The sequence below is a fragment of the Corvus hawaiiensis genome, chromosome 2, assembly GCF_020740725.1.
Source record: "Corvus hawaiiensis isolate bCorHaw1 chromosome 2, bCorHaw1.pri.cur, whole genome shotgun sequence".
NCBI classification, from domain to species: domain Eukaryota; kingdom Metazoa; phylum Chordata; class Aves; order Passeriformes; family Corvidae; genus Corvus; species Corvus hawaiiensis.
The window spans coordinates 108,652,922-108,665,392 of NC_063214.1; the positions used below are offsets into that span (position 1 = coordinate 108,652,922).

At 37.7% G+C, this 12,471-nt stretch overlaps 1 protein-coding gene across 9 annotated transcripts in view; it reads left to right on the forward strand.

The window, feature by feature from the left end:
• CNKSR2 (connector enhancer of kinase suppressor of Ras 2) overlaps positions 1-12,471 on the forward strand; it is a 209,142-nt gene that overhangs the window by 50,506 nt on the left and 146,165 nt on the right. For all 9 annotated transcript variants that reach the window (XM_048287674.1, XM_048287690.1, XM_048287658.1 and 6 more), the window contains exon 4: positions 9,459-9,546. In XM_048287674.1, coding sequence (XP_048143631.1) covers positions 9,459-9,546 — 88 coding nt within the window. The remainder of the gene's footprint in view (positions 1-9,458; positions 9,547-12,471) is intronic.

The window sequence follows — 12,471 nt, forward strand, 5'->3', positions numbered from 1 at the left end:
CTTTTGAAGATCTAAACACCTGGTTCTAAGAAATCTTTTCTGAAACATTTTAAGACTTTTTTGATTTATGAGCTCTGGATATTTTGGTAAAGTTTGTTCTTCCTTGTTTGTGAAGACCCCAAATGAGGATGAAGGTAGGCCGATAACTGCATTTTTCTCAGGAAGCGGGAACATCTGGAGATCCCTATGATTCTGCTTATTGTGTACCTTCTAAGAAGGTATTGGGGCCACTAGGGGGAGATAGAAAGATTTTAAAAATTGATTACTAAAGGTAAGGAACTTGGATTTAATTTTATTCTGCACACCTGTTGCTATTAAATCTGGACTCCAAATCTTAGTTTTTTGGTTGTTTTCTAGTACCAGTTCTATCTCTGGGTTGTGAGAGGGGAGAGCAAACCATTAGGACAAATGAAGTGGCTATTAGGGTTGTCCTAATAACAATTAGGACAACCCCATTTTAACACCTCTGCTGGGCTGCCCCTGTGCAGTGGTTTTTGAGGTCATGTCTGGTAAAAGCAGCTAGCAGCAGCTCCAGCTTGCAGACATGCAGTGATGTGGGTTTTATACGTAGGGGATGGTGACGACTCCATACAGGTTGTGCTTCACTTGTTGCTGTAGTGAGTGCTCTGTTTATGATGTTTCTGTCGGACACTTAAAATCTTAAAGGACTTTGTTAGACCTGGCACAATTATCTAAAGGAGTGTGAGCGTTGTGATTTGCTGAGTTACTTTCACTGTAGCTGTTGCAGTGATCCAAGGACATTCTTTTTTCCAGATCTTTCCCTGGAGCAGTCCTACTTCCAGATGTATGTCAGAAATTGAGTTTTACTGAAAATTAGGGTAGCTTTTATTACCAGGCTTTAAAAGTCTTTTGGTTTAGTTTCATTTACGACCTAGAAGACTTAGTAGAGAATTCTGTTTTCAAAAGAAGTTGGCTGGCGATTTTGAGGAGCATGAAATAACTCTCCAAATAAAATCCTATAAGGAAACTGTCATCACACTGATACGTTCTAGTCTAATTTTAACTTCCTGTTACTTTCTTAGCCCACAAAATGTATCTTCTCTTTCAGAAGACTTCATAACTTAATAACCTTTTGTTTTATTCTGTCTCCATAATCTTAAAATTCTTCCAAGTGAATTTCCTTACAAGATTGGTACTTGAAAAACCATGAGTCTTTTGTGAAACGGTGATGTGTTTCTACTTGACACTTAATGTAGTTCAGACTGATGGAAAACCACACTTTAGGCTATAGCAACAAACTACTTACCTGATGTTCAAAGAAACTTGGCATTGAAATATGTTGTGTGATACTTCTCAGGAATTACAGTCAATCAGGTCTTCTAGACTTCCAGATAAATCACTGGTGTTCTGCTCAGTCTTTACTCCTGTAATTCATGACAGTTGTATTCTTTGGAATAGTAATATATGCCAGCTTTCCTTCTCCTCCTTCTTCTTTGATGTGTCAGGTTCCTGGAAATTCTTCTGCCTTTTATAGGGCTGATGCACTCCATCCTGGTGAAGAATTCTTAAAAATGTAAAATTAAATTAGAATTACTGTTTTAAATTCACTACTGTGGGTTTGCAATATGAATGTGTTGCAGTTTTGTGGCATAAAGCTATTCTAACTTCATAAAAGTACTTTTTTTCTGTGCACTAGTATGTCCAGTAGTATCTGCACATTTAATTGGATTGAAATTAGACATATTTATTTCTGTTAATCCTGGGTAAGGTTTTGTTCTTGGACCACACATTTACAGTCCACCTTAAAAACACTTTGTAAAATGTTGCTTTGTGTGTGGATGTGTTGGTTTTCACTGCCTTTGCAATTTCTGAATTATGTATACATTATCTATCCATGGCTTTTTGATGTAAAAGAAACATGAACACTCCAAGGGTTTTGAGAGTCAAGTTACATGTTTTCATTTTTAACAAAATTTTGTTAGGATTTTACCAGGTTACTTGCATCTTCAGTGACACCAGTGAAAACTTCTCAGTTGTTATCCAGAGGCAAGCATAAACTGAAAAGCAATGATATCATAGGGATCCCAGAAAATTCTTATGAGCCTCAAGTTGGGAGTATTTAGCAGTGCTTATAAGTAGCTTTCTCTCTGGTTAGGACACAGCCAGGTCTTGTACTGTACTCACAGCTCATTCCTTTTCTACTAATTTGCTGATACCTATTGGTTGCAGTACTGAAATTGAGATGAATGAAGGGTGCTCAGATTCATCCAATCCATTTTCTCCCAGATCTCAGCAGACCACCTGAAAGGCAGACAGTAGGCAGAAGCTTCTGATCATCTTCAGAAGGTGGCCCAACTTTGAGTGTTGGAGTTTGTCTCCTAATGAGTCAGAAGCTGCTGCAAAGTGAAGACAGCCTTGGGAGCAAAAGGATTTTCCAAATCCTTTGAGCACCCTATTGTTCCCCTTCAAGTCCCACTGTAGTCATATGTTTTTCTTTCATGGGACAGCTGGATTTAATAGGTACAGCTCATTACTATTGTCTTGACTGGGAAGAACTGTAATGCTATTTGTGGAGGAGGAAGGATCCTGAGCAAACTTGAACTGAGGGACCCCAACAGAGGTGACTTTTGGTGGCAGCTTCATGAGCTCTCTCTCTTCCCATTTCTACTTCTCTCCTTGCTCTGCCAGCACAAACTTCTGGTGATGTCATCTTCCACATTGTTCCTGGTTTGATATGTTCTCTTCATTCACCTCCACCACACTTTGGTTGTCTTTGCCAACCAAAATCCCTGGAAATCTGTATTTCCAGCAGATTGCATTAATCAAGAAAAGAACTCTTAGTTGTGCTTCTGGGCTTCTTCTTGCTGTCTACTCTACTGTTTGGGCCATGTTATCTGAAGCAAGGACTCCTTATAGCATATATCTTATGCAGCATCAAGAGAATATTTTGGATCTTGGCAATTGGACTAATATCTGTATAAACTATAAACGCAGACTTAGAGAATAGGAGTGAGGAAGGATTGATTATTTTTAGGGCTTTACGTGAGTCCTCATTAAAGAGACATTAAGATAATGTGGTAGTTTCTTCTTCTCTTAAGAATTTAAGAAAATACAGTCAACTTCCCGTGAGATAACGACTACAACATTGTGCGTCTGTTGTTGTGTCACAGATTTTAATGGTTGTGAATTAGGATTTGTCAAGCACCACTGGATTTTTTTGGTGTACTGTTTGACTCAGCCATCTGTGTGGGCAGAGATTCAATATGTCTTTCACAGCAACTCTTCTGTAGCTCTTGTTTTTCACACTAGCACTATCCCCTTTCTGGAAATAAAAAACTTAAACTGCTGCTGCAGATTACACTGCAGTCTAAGTAGGAGGAACAAAGAGATTTTGTGGAGATAGATTTCTGTATTCAAGACTTTCAGTGCTGTGGCCAGAGAAAAGCTAGCAGGCTGAAAAATGTGCACCAGTCTGATTAATTTACCACTGCTGTCTGGATACGTGAACAAAATGGAACAAGAAGGTGAACAAAAAGCCTAACTGTAAATAGAAATTGTTGGTTATATAAAATACATGGGTATGACAGAAGTAACAAAATGTAAAATTTCAGAGTAAAAGGCCTTTTTGGCAAGTCTAGGTCTGCTTCTAGGGTCATTCACAGCTTGGTGGGGTGTAATCCTGTACCTTCTAAACCCCAGGTGGGCAAATTATTTTGGTATGGGCATAAATTGATACAATTTTGCGAAGCACTTATATCTGTACATAAATCCTATTAAATAAGGGTAAAATCTGTGCCTGAAGTTAAGGGCATTTGAATGCTTCAGTGGTTGACAGCAGAACAGGATCTCCAAGCCTTACACCACGGGCTTTTTTTGGTGATGCTTTGATGTGTCAGAGAAGTGCAGCCTGCAGTGGTGTGAATGCTCTTTGTTTATGACTGAACAATTCTAGGTGTTCAGATTTAGCACACCCTTTAAGTCTGCATTGTATGAAAGCACTGTAGTAGGAGAACATGTTCCCCACTCCAAAATGGATGGCCCTCTTTTCACCATGGTGACATACTCAATACATAGATTTTCTTCTGCTGTAGGTGGAACGTGTTCAGCTGGATTTCTTTGCCTCATTGTTTTTGGTGAATGAGCCCTGCTGGGAGTACTTTGGAGTTTTAAGTAAAGAAGTGCATTGTTTGTAAGCCCATAACTTCTTTCTTACAAAGTAAGTGTTACTGGTTTAGAGTCTCCTTAAGAGACTTCATGCAGTCCTGTTAGCTTGTCCTGACAGGGTAAATCTGCTTTACAAACAAGATGGTGGGAGTAAACAAATGAAAACCCAAGCAAAAAGAAACAAAAGACTTCAGCAATTCTTTACTCATCACACAAATATTGCACTATCTGTTAATTGGGTTTTAGTCTTAAACCTTTGAATCTTGTTTCCTTTATGCATTTCCTTTTTTGCTGGTTTGAATGGTATGCCAAACCTGTGAGTAAGTGCTGCCTCAGAATACTGTGGTACTTAACTGGATTGTGCTCCTGGAACAACTGTAAATGTTTAATAGAGCACTCATTTAAAGAATTCCTTTGTCCAGTGTGAATTTTGCTGCATTCCTCCCTGATTTTACATAAAACAGTTCCATTAGAAATACAAATGAAATGTTTGTTTCATGAAAGCCTAAACCCATGAACCTTAGATGGCTCAGGAGCAGTGTATATACAACAGTATTGTGCATTCAGATTTTTATTCAAGATTAATATGTTGCCTTTGAAGACTGAGTTATATTACTGCTTTGTTTGCCTCTCTCTTTGAAAGATTTTGGACTATTGCATTTATTCAAAAGGCTCTGAGGATGTTTTCCCTTGTTAGGATGCTCAAATAAGTATGATATTGGTTTTAAAGCCCTCACAATGTCTATTGTTATAAAATATCTCAGTATTACAACTAGTGGTGAAATAGGATTAATTTTTATTTTGTGTGATGTTTTTACTAACAGCAGTCTGTATTTGTCCAAATTGCAACTTTTTAAAGTGAAATTGTTATTTCTATGTATCATTTTCCCTTAACTCAATGTTATATGAAGAAGACGGATGAGGAGACTAAAGTGTATGAGGACAAAAAAGTTGATAATGTAGAAATACTGAGGGTATACACCTCCTTCACAAATTTGTAATTGTTTTTGAAGGATTTTTCTTCATGTGCAATCAGCAGTTGTGAGTATTAATAGCTATTGAATTTGTATTGTTTCTTCATTCTGTGAGGGAATTAGCTGTGCTATATTAATGTGGCTGGTTTTTCTACCAGTCCTTCAGGGTGTTTTAATTAATGAATGGTTGATAATATAATTTTTTTTTCATTCTGAAAGATGGTGATACTACTAAAAATGCTTATTCAGGTCTCAATTCATTAAAGTGTACACACATGCACGAGTGTTGCAGCCTACATTACACAAACAAATTCACGTATCAGAGTTAGATTATTTATGTCAAACACTGGTTCATAAAAGTGTAAAAAGAACCAGTAGCTCTGTCATGCCTTGTCTTAGGAATACTTTGTCCTATAGATAAGGGTATTGAAGTTGACTGACTTTAATGTTTAAAAAAAAAAGTAAGCACCAATGTTTTTTTCCCTGTGGATGAGGTGTTTTGAAGCTCTTCATCTTGCCCTGGTGTCTCCTAAGGTAAAGGTTCACAATGTGGATTTGCACAGTGGAAAACTTTAGAGGTTCCCACTTTTCCAGCTGTAGTCATGATCACAGATATGTATGGACTTAATTATCCTTGAAACGTGTTACCCACTCATTTGTGAAAGTTTGAAAGTGACTAATGGCTTCAAGTGTTGGAAAGGAGAACCATGGGGAAAATGTGGGACTAAAGGCAAAACCACCCTGCATTTGTTCGCAGAAGCATTCATGTGATTGTGTAAGTTTATTTTCCTTAAGATATCAGGTGTAGAAGGGATAGACAGTGAAAAGAGGAAACCAGCAGAGGTTTGGAAGGGGAAATGAGTGGAAAGGGCATGTGGTCAGGTAGACATGCTGTGGAGCTACAAAGGTGTTTTCATGTGGGTGTTGCAAAGAAAATCACAATTTTGAAGGAAGAACAAATGAATTACAAGAGAAACAGTAAAAAAGGTTCCACAAAGAGGGAAATGTGTATTGGAAATATCTTGGAAATGACTGGGAGAGGTGAGACAATGAGACGCTGAGATCAATGTCACAGCAGGAAGTGGGGCAACATGTGGCCCCAGTCCAAGCCAGTTCTTTAGTTTTTGCTTAACTTCAAAAGCACCGAATTGGGCAGTACACATGTTGAAAATTACAATTTTTTTCTCAGGGAATTTTCTTCTCTGGAGCTGTGTGAGGTACCTCAGACCTGAAGGTCCAAGGGACTGCGAAAAATGTGGCTTTGAAAGAAAAGTGTAGAAATTGAAAGGTGATAGAAATGGCTCTGCCAAGCCAAGGAAGTTTTTCTTTTTTGAAGTAGAGGGAAGTGGTCTGATTAAACAGGGAGTTTCTTATACTTGGTGTGTGCCTTGAGGAGGAAAATATTTTAGCAGCCAACTGAAGTTATAGTATATGTAGGCTTCGTTTGCATTTATGCAAGTTGATTCGTCTATTCACAGTCAATAATATAGTGCTGTATTAAAATTATAAAAAATTGGGTATATTACCAATGAAGAGATTTTTGTCATATTGGTATTTTACACTGTGTCTCATATGAAATCCAGTCAGTGATCCTACAGTGAAGTTTCTGTTGATATTTTGATTGAAACTGCTGTCATGTTGTTACACTAAGTCTTGCTGGACTTTGACTACTGAAGTTGAGGCTTGGGATGGAGTACCAAAATACGTTTCCTTTGGAGGCCCTTACCATTTCTCCAGCTGCTTATATGGTAGTGGCTGCGTAATTGTGTGTTCAGATTGCCTCCAGGGATGTGGTCTGAACTGGGAAGGGGGAGAAAAGGGAATTGCAATTTTGCTGGTCCAGTTTGCAGCAATACCCCAGAGATGCTGCTGCAGAAACTGATGCGAGGGAGTTGGTTTATAAGCTACAGAGACCTACAGAGGAGGCAATTGGAGGATCCCTTAGGTTTTCTGCAGGAGCAAAGTTTATATAAAACATGGACCTGTCTCCCTGTCTTTCTAAGTTGTCAAGCCCTTCTCAAAATTTTACATCTTAGTTGCTGAATTTTGGTAGTCTTCTCCCTCCTGCCAACACCCTTGCTGCCTGCTTGACATGCTGTTGCCAGTAAGTCTTCACTGTGATAACTTAAATGTAACTAAGATGAGTAATGTCTCAGTCCCTTTGCCTGTTCTTTAATGTCAACAAAGTTTATTTGGGGCATTTCTAATGATCTTCACTAAGAGTAATGATGATAAAAATAACATTATTTTCCTCATGAACCATGAAACCAAACTCAATTACAAAAGTATGAGGGAAGATGATGCTATATTAGAAGCCTAAGCCTACTGTGTGATTTTGTTTAGAGAAATGCTGGAGGCTTTGAAATGTCAAATAGATTGCAATTGTGTAATTTCAGGATCAAATTGTACTAACACCCATACTTAAAGTAAAATAATACCATTTGCTGGTTTGATTCCATTCATCTTCAATAAAAATAAGTTCCTAAATGAACATGACCTTTTTAAATCAAGGTTTCGGGTAGATTTCAGAACCCCAAGAGTTACAATTATGGAAGGAAAAATCACTGGTTTTGTACATCTTGACTAATGTACTTCTTTAAACACAATTATGATAGAATCACAAAATACGCTGAGTTGGAAGGGACCTATCAGGATCATTGAGTCCAACTTCCAGCCCTGCACAGGACAGCCCAAGAATGATGCCATGTGCCTGAAAGCATTGTCCATGTGCTTCTTGAATGCAGCTATGGTTCATAACCAAGCGGTTCAGTTACCTTTCATCCTTTAATATGCTCATATATCTCCTAAACTTCAGAACTAATCTGTGGGTGTGTCTGTGGGTTGGCCTGCTGTAGTGTGTACCTACTGTAGAGTTGTTGTATGCTGCAGAAAACTTGGGCTCTGAATTGTCAGTGTATATCTGTGTCCAATAAGTCCAGTCCTTTCATAAGGCACCTTTTGGAACTTACCTTAGCTTCCAGTGTCTGTACTTCCATTTTAAAAGAATGTACTGGTTTTCTCTCTAGAAAATACAGGCAGAAAGTGTATGTCATTGTGTGATGTATTATATAAAATCAAAGCTGCTAGACTTGATTATGCACCTCAGAGTTAATTCTGTCTTAGGAACCATCAGGGCTGGATTGCCTGGAGAAGAAAGAGAGCATGTGACGAAACCAGAAGAGATAGGGGAGTTTACATGGGGTTATTAGTGGACAATTCCAAATCTGCCTGCACTAAAATTTCAGTAATTCTGTGTTTAGAATTACTGTAATTTAGAAACCTGTTAGTACCAGTAGAACTGTATTTACAGCTATCTCTTGGACTTGCTTATAGCAAAGTTCTTTGTACTTGTCTTCAGGCTTAAATAAGGAAGGCATGGTACCAAGCAGTGCTGTAAAACTCTTCAAGGTATATACAATTACATGTGAAGTGATGAAAGAAGGCAGTTGGGGAAGGGATTAGTCACCCATCCTAATTTAAGGACAACCACACTACCACCTTTTTGTTGTTGTTGTTGTTTTAAATGTTTGAAGCAGGCATACTAGGGACAAATGCCATCTTTGTGATGCTAATAATGCCCATAAAAACCTCATTTGCAATACTGATAAAGTCAAGCTCTTGACTCCTCTTAGAGAAAATACCAGCCCTGCCTAGTGTTTGACTACTTCTTGAATAAAGAATATAGGTCATATATATGAGTTTATAGATTGAGAGGCTTGCAGTACGGAAATAAATCAGATGACTGCCAGCTTCACTAACCAAATACATTTTAGCAGTGCCTCTAGAAAGCAAGCAAGCTTCCACGTAGGCAAGCTTTTCAACATCCTAATGTGAAGTTTTAAGGTACAGGATACATGCAGATAAAGTCTGTAAATAAGTGTTGGATTACATTGTTCATTTCACTAAGCAGTTCTGACTGTAGCGTAGTGTGTGGGCTGTGCTGCCAGTTTAGGCTTTGCAGATGCTTCTCAGCCTTGGTGCATCTCTGGTTTTAAATGCTGTTTCCCCCTCTAGATAAAGATTTTACTTATTCTGAATCCATCTGCTACTTCCACCAGATACTAGATCAAATCCCAAAAATCCCAGTGAATCAGCCAAAATCTTCTCTGATCTGATTCACATCTGGACACCATTCATATCACAGGAGGAAGCAGTACCTCTGGTTTCCTTCATAAGGGTATTCCCAAACCGATGCAGAAGGTCAGCTGGGCTGCTTCTGGGGGAGTAAAGGCAGTCCTGAAGTAAACGGTTAGAAATAAAGCTTTTGTAAGTGGAATTTCTTTAAGAGGAACTTAAAAACTGCAAGTGGATATATGCTAGTGCTATTCAACTTTTTACTTTTTTTTTCTTTTTTTTTAGATCACCTTTTGCTGCTGTCACAGATTACTCAGTAACAAGAAATAATGTCATACAGCTCTGTCTGGAACTAACAACAATAGTACAACAGGTATGAGACAGTCTGCTTAGCAATTTATTTTTTCTTGAACTGTAAATGGCTATTACCTTCTTCCCACAATTTTGTTTTACACTGGCTATATCATTGTCCAACCAAAATAAGGGAATACTAGTACTTAGTAAATGCTTTTTTTAAATTCTGTTTTCTGGTTTTATAATACTAGTTTGTGTTGTGCTGTGTATATGGCTCTGCATATCTCAGCAGTAATATTCATCTTGTATAATATCATCACTATAAAATTGAGATATCTACTTGATAATTTGCACATTTAATTTCTTGTATTTTGTCTTTAATTTTTAATTACCTGTCTGGTTCAAAACATCTGTGCATATTGGACTTTAGTAATCTGTTGTTTCATACAGTTCATATCATCTAGACACCTGTTAAGATGACACATGTTCCCATGGGGGGGTTAGAATATTTTGAATACATTTTTGTACATCCTACCTTCAAGAAATCCAGAAGTAGTAACTGAGAAACACTTGCTTAATGAGCTTCATTTGGGAGTGCAAACCTGAGCACCTTCCCCACCCTTCCGTGTGTAGGTTAGGTCTGTCTCTGTGTTTGCCTGTTGTTCTCCTGAAATGTAAAGTCTCTTTGCTGCCAAGCAGAAGTTTGAGGGATTGTTTGCACTTGAGAAGGTAGAGTGGAGAAAAAGGGAGAGAGTGGGCTAGGTAGGAGCACTGAGGAGACTTTTTCTGGTTTTCACAAGCATCACTCCAAACTAAGAAAAACTAAACTTCTGACCCAGCTGTCCAGACTGGTAGTTTTCCACAATAGCTGTGCATCACTATCTTTAGATAGTTTTTAGATGAGGGAAAGAGCCACCTGGTCTATTTTCATGTGTCCCCTATTAGTGAGAAAGTGGGTAAAATAGCAACCACTGCAGTATTTCCCAGGAATTAGCTCAATATCAATTCATCTTGCAAATTCATCCCTATCCATGATACTGCTAATTCACTATGGTGTAGGTTGATATTTCCCTATGTATATTTTTCAGTGTGAATGAGAGTAATTGCTACTATTTAATACCTTTGGAGCACATCATTTTTACCTTCTCCAAAAATGACATAATTCTGCAATCAGGAAGCAGTTCATGAATCTGTACTTTGAAGTCAAAAGGAGCATTTATGTGCCCAAATTTAAGCATGTACTGAAATTGAATTGGGCTGTAGTCAGAAGAATGATCAAGAAAAGTTCCATTGGTAGTCTTGAACGCATGTGGTTTGAGCTCTACTTAAATGCATTCCAATGTAGCATTTCAAAATGTCTTAGCTGATATTTTTTTATATGATCACTGAACACACTGAGAATCCTCATTGTGCTTTCTTAAGTATCTTTCAGTATCACCTCATCAGGTGTTTTTTCTGTCTCAGAATTTTGTTTTCTGTTGTATGCAAAGTATTTTATAGTACTTTACTAGCTTAATATTTTTGGTGAAAGATCTACAGAAGGCAATGTTGCAGTTTTTCTTTTTAACAGTAGTGAAAAACTTTATAATGCTTAAAGATTTAGAAAAGGTATATAATCTGTACATTTTTTAATACCTTTGCATTTTTTAATACTTCTGTGAAATTTAAAAATAGAACTTCACTAGCTGAGTTCCATTAGGATTTTTTTGCATTGTTTAAATTACAGTCAATGTTCAGATTTTTTAACCAAAGCCAAAAAACTGATTCTTTGGTCAAGATGAAGAATAAAAAGCTCTAAACTTAAGATGGCTTGCTTGAATTATTTTGCACATTTTGAAGCTAACTGTAATATTGTGTTTCTTCATAGAATTAAACAATATTGGGTTGTGTTCCCCTCATTATCAGAGCTAAATGGATAATGAAGCAAAATGACAGTATTGCATCAGTCTTATGAGTATGAAGTCTAAGAAAACCTATTGAGTGTCTATGTTTTAACCTATAAATAATTAGAAAAGTTGGAGTTAGAAACAGACTTTGGAATAAAATGTGGGAAGACACATGCTTTGTTTTAACCATTAAATTTTCTATGTGTGTTGCACGCTGCCCAAGGCCTGACCAGGCCGGTGTGCAGTGGACATTTGCCAGTGAGAGCAGGTCCCTCAGAGCACTGCAAGTTATTACTGTAGCCTGCACTAATCATCTGCTTCTATGCAGCTGCTTTATTTTGGCCTAGGCATTTTTTTCTCCCCCTTAGGATTTTAGGATATTGTTTCACAGCCTCTTCCTGCAGGTTTTGACTCTTAATACTGTCCTTCTTGCTGATGCCTTCTTTAATCCAGGGCTTGCATTCTTGTTCATTTTTAAAATAAACTCTTTCCTTGCAGCAGAACACTGGAGGGGAAAAAACCCAATTTAAATAACAAACAAATCCATGAGACTATTATGGTTTTTTGCTACCATTTCCTTGCACTCTCTCTCCTACACATACCTGCCTCTCTGTAGGAATCGAAGGCTGAGCATCGGAGGCTGTACTTTCTGTTTCCTCTGTAATGCATAAAAAAGGCCTGTTCTTTTTTGATGGTACAAGATAGATGTTAAAGGGCTATGGGTAAACAGGTTGGGGGTGTGTGTGTATTATTGTTTTGGGTTGTGCTTTGTTCTCATTTGGATAATTTATGAATTTAGATTTGTGTTGACTGAATTGTTCCAGTCACAAATGTGTATCAGGAAGAACATGAGAGACTGTCTTGATGGTGTTCATGAAAGTCTTGCTGTTGACTTAGTTGGGTTATTCAGCTTCAGAGGATGCCAGGAACTGGTCCTTTTAAATGTGCTCATTTTGGTTTAGAAAGGTAGCAGTAGCTACACGGAAAACTTTAAGGAACAGAAGATTTCTTGCTTTCTTAGGCAATCTGTAGGTAGCTTTTATTATCATTCTCAATGCTCTTATTCCTCAGGAATTCATTAAAGTTTCACTAAAGAAACTTTCTTCTTTAGAATTAAA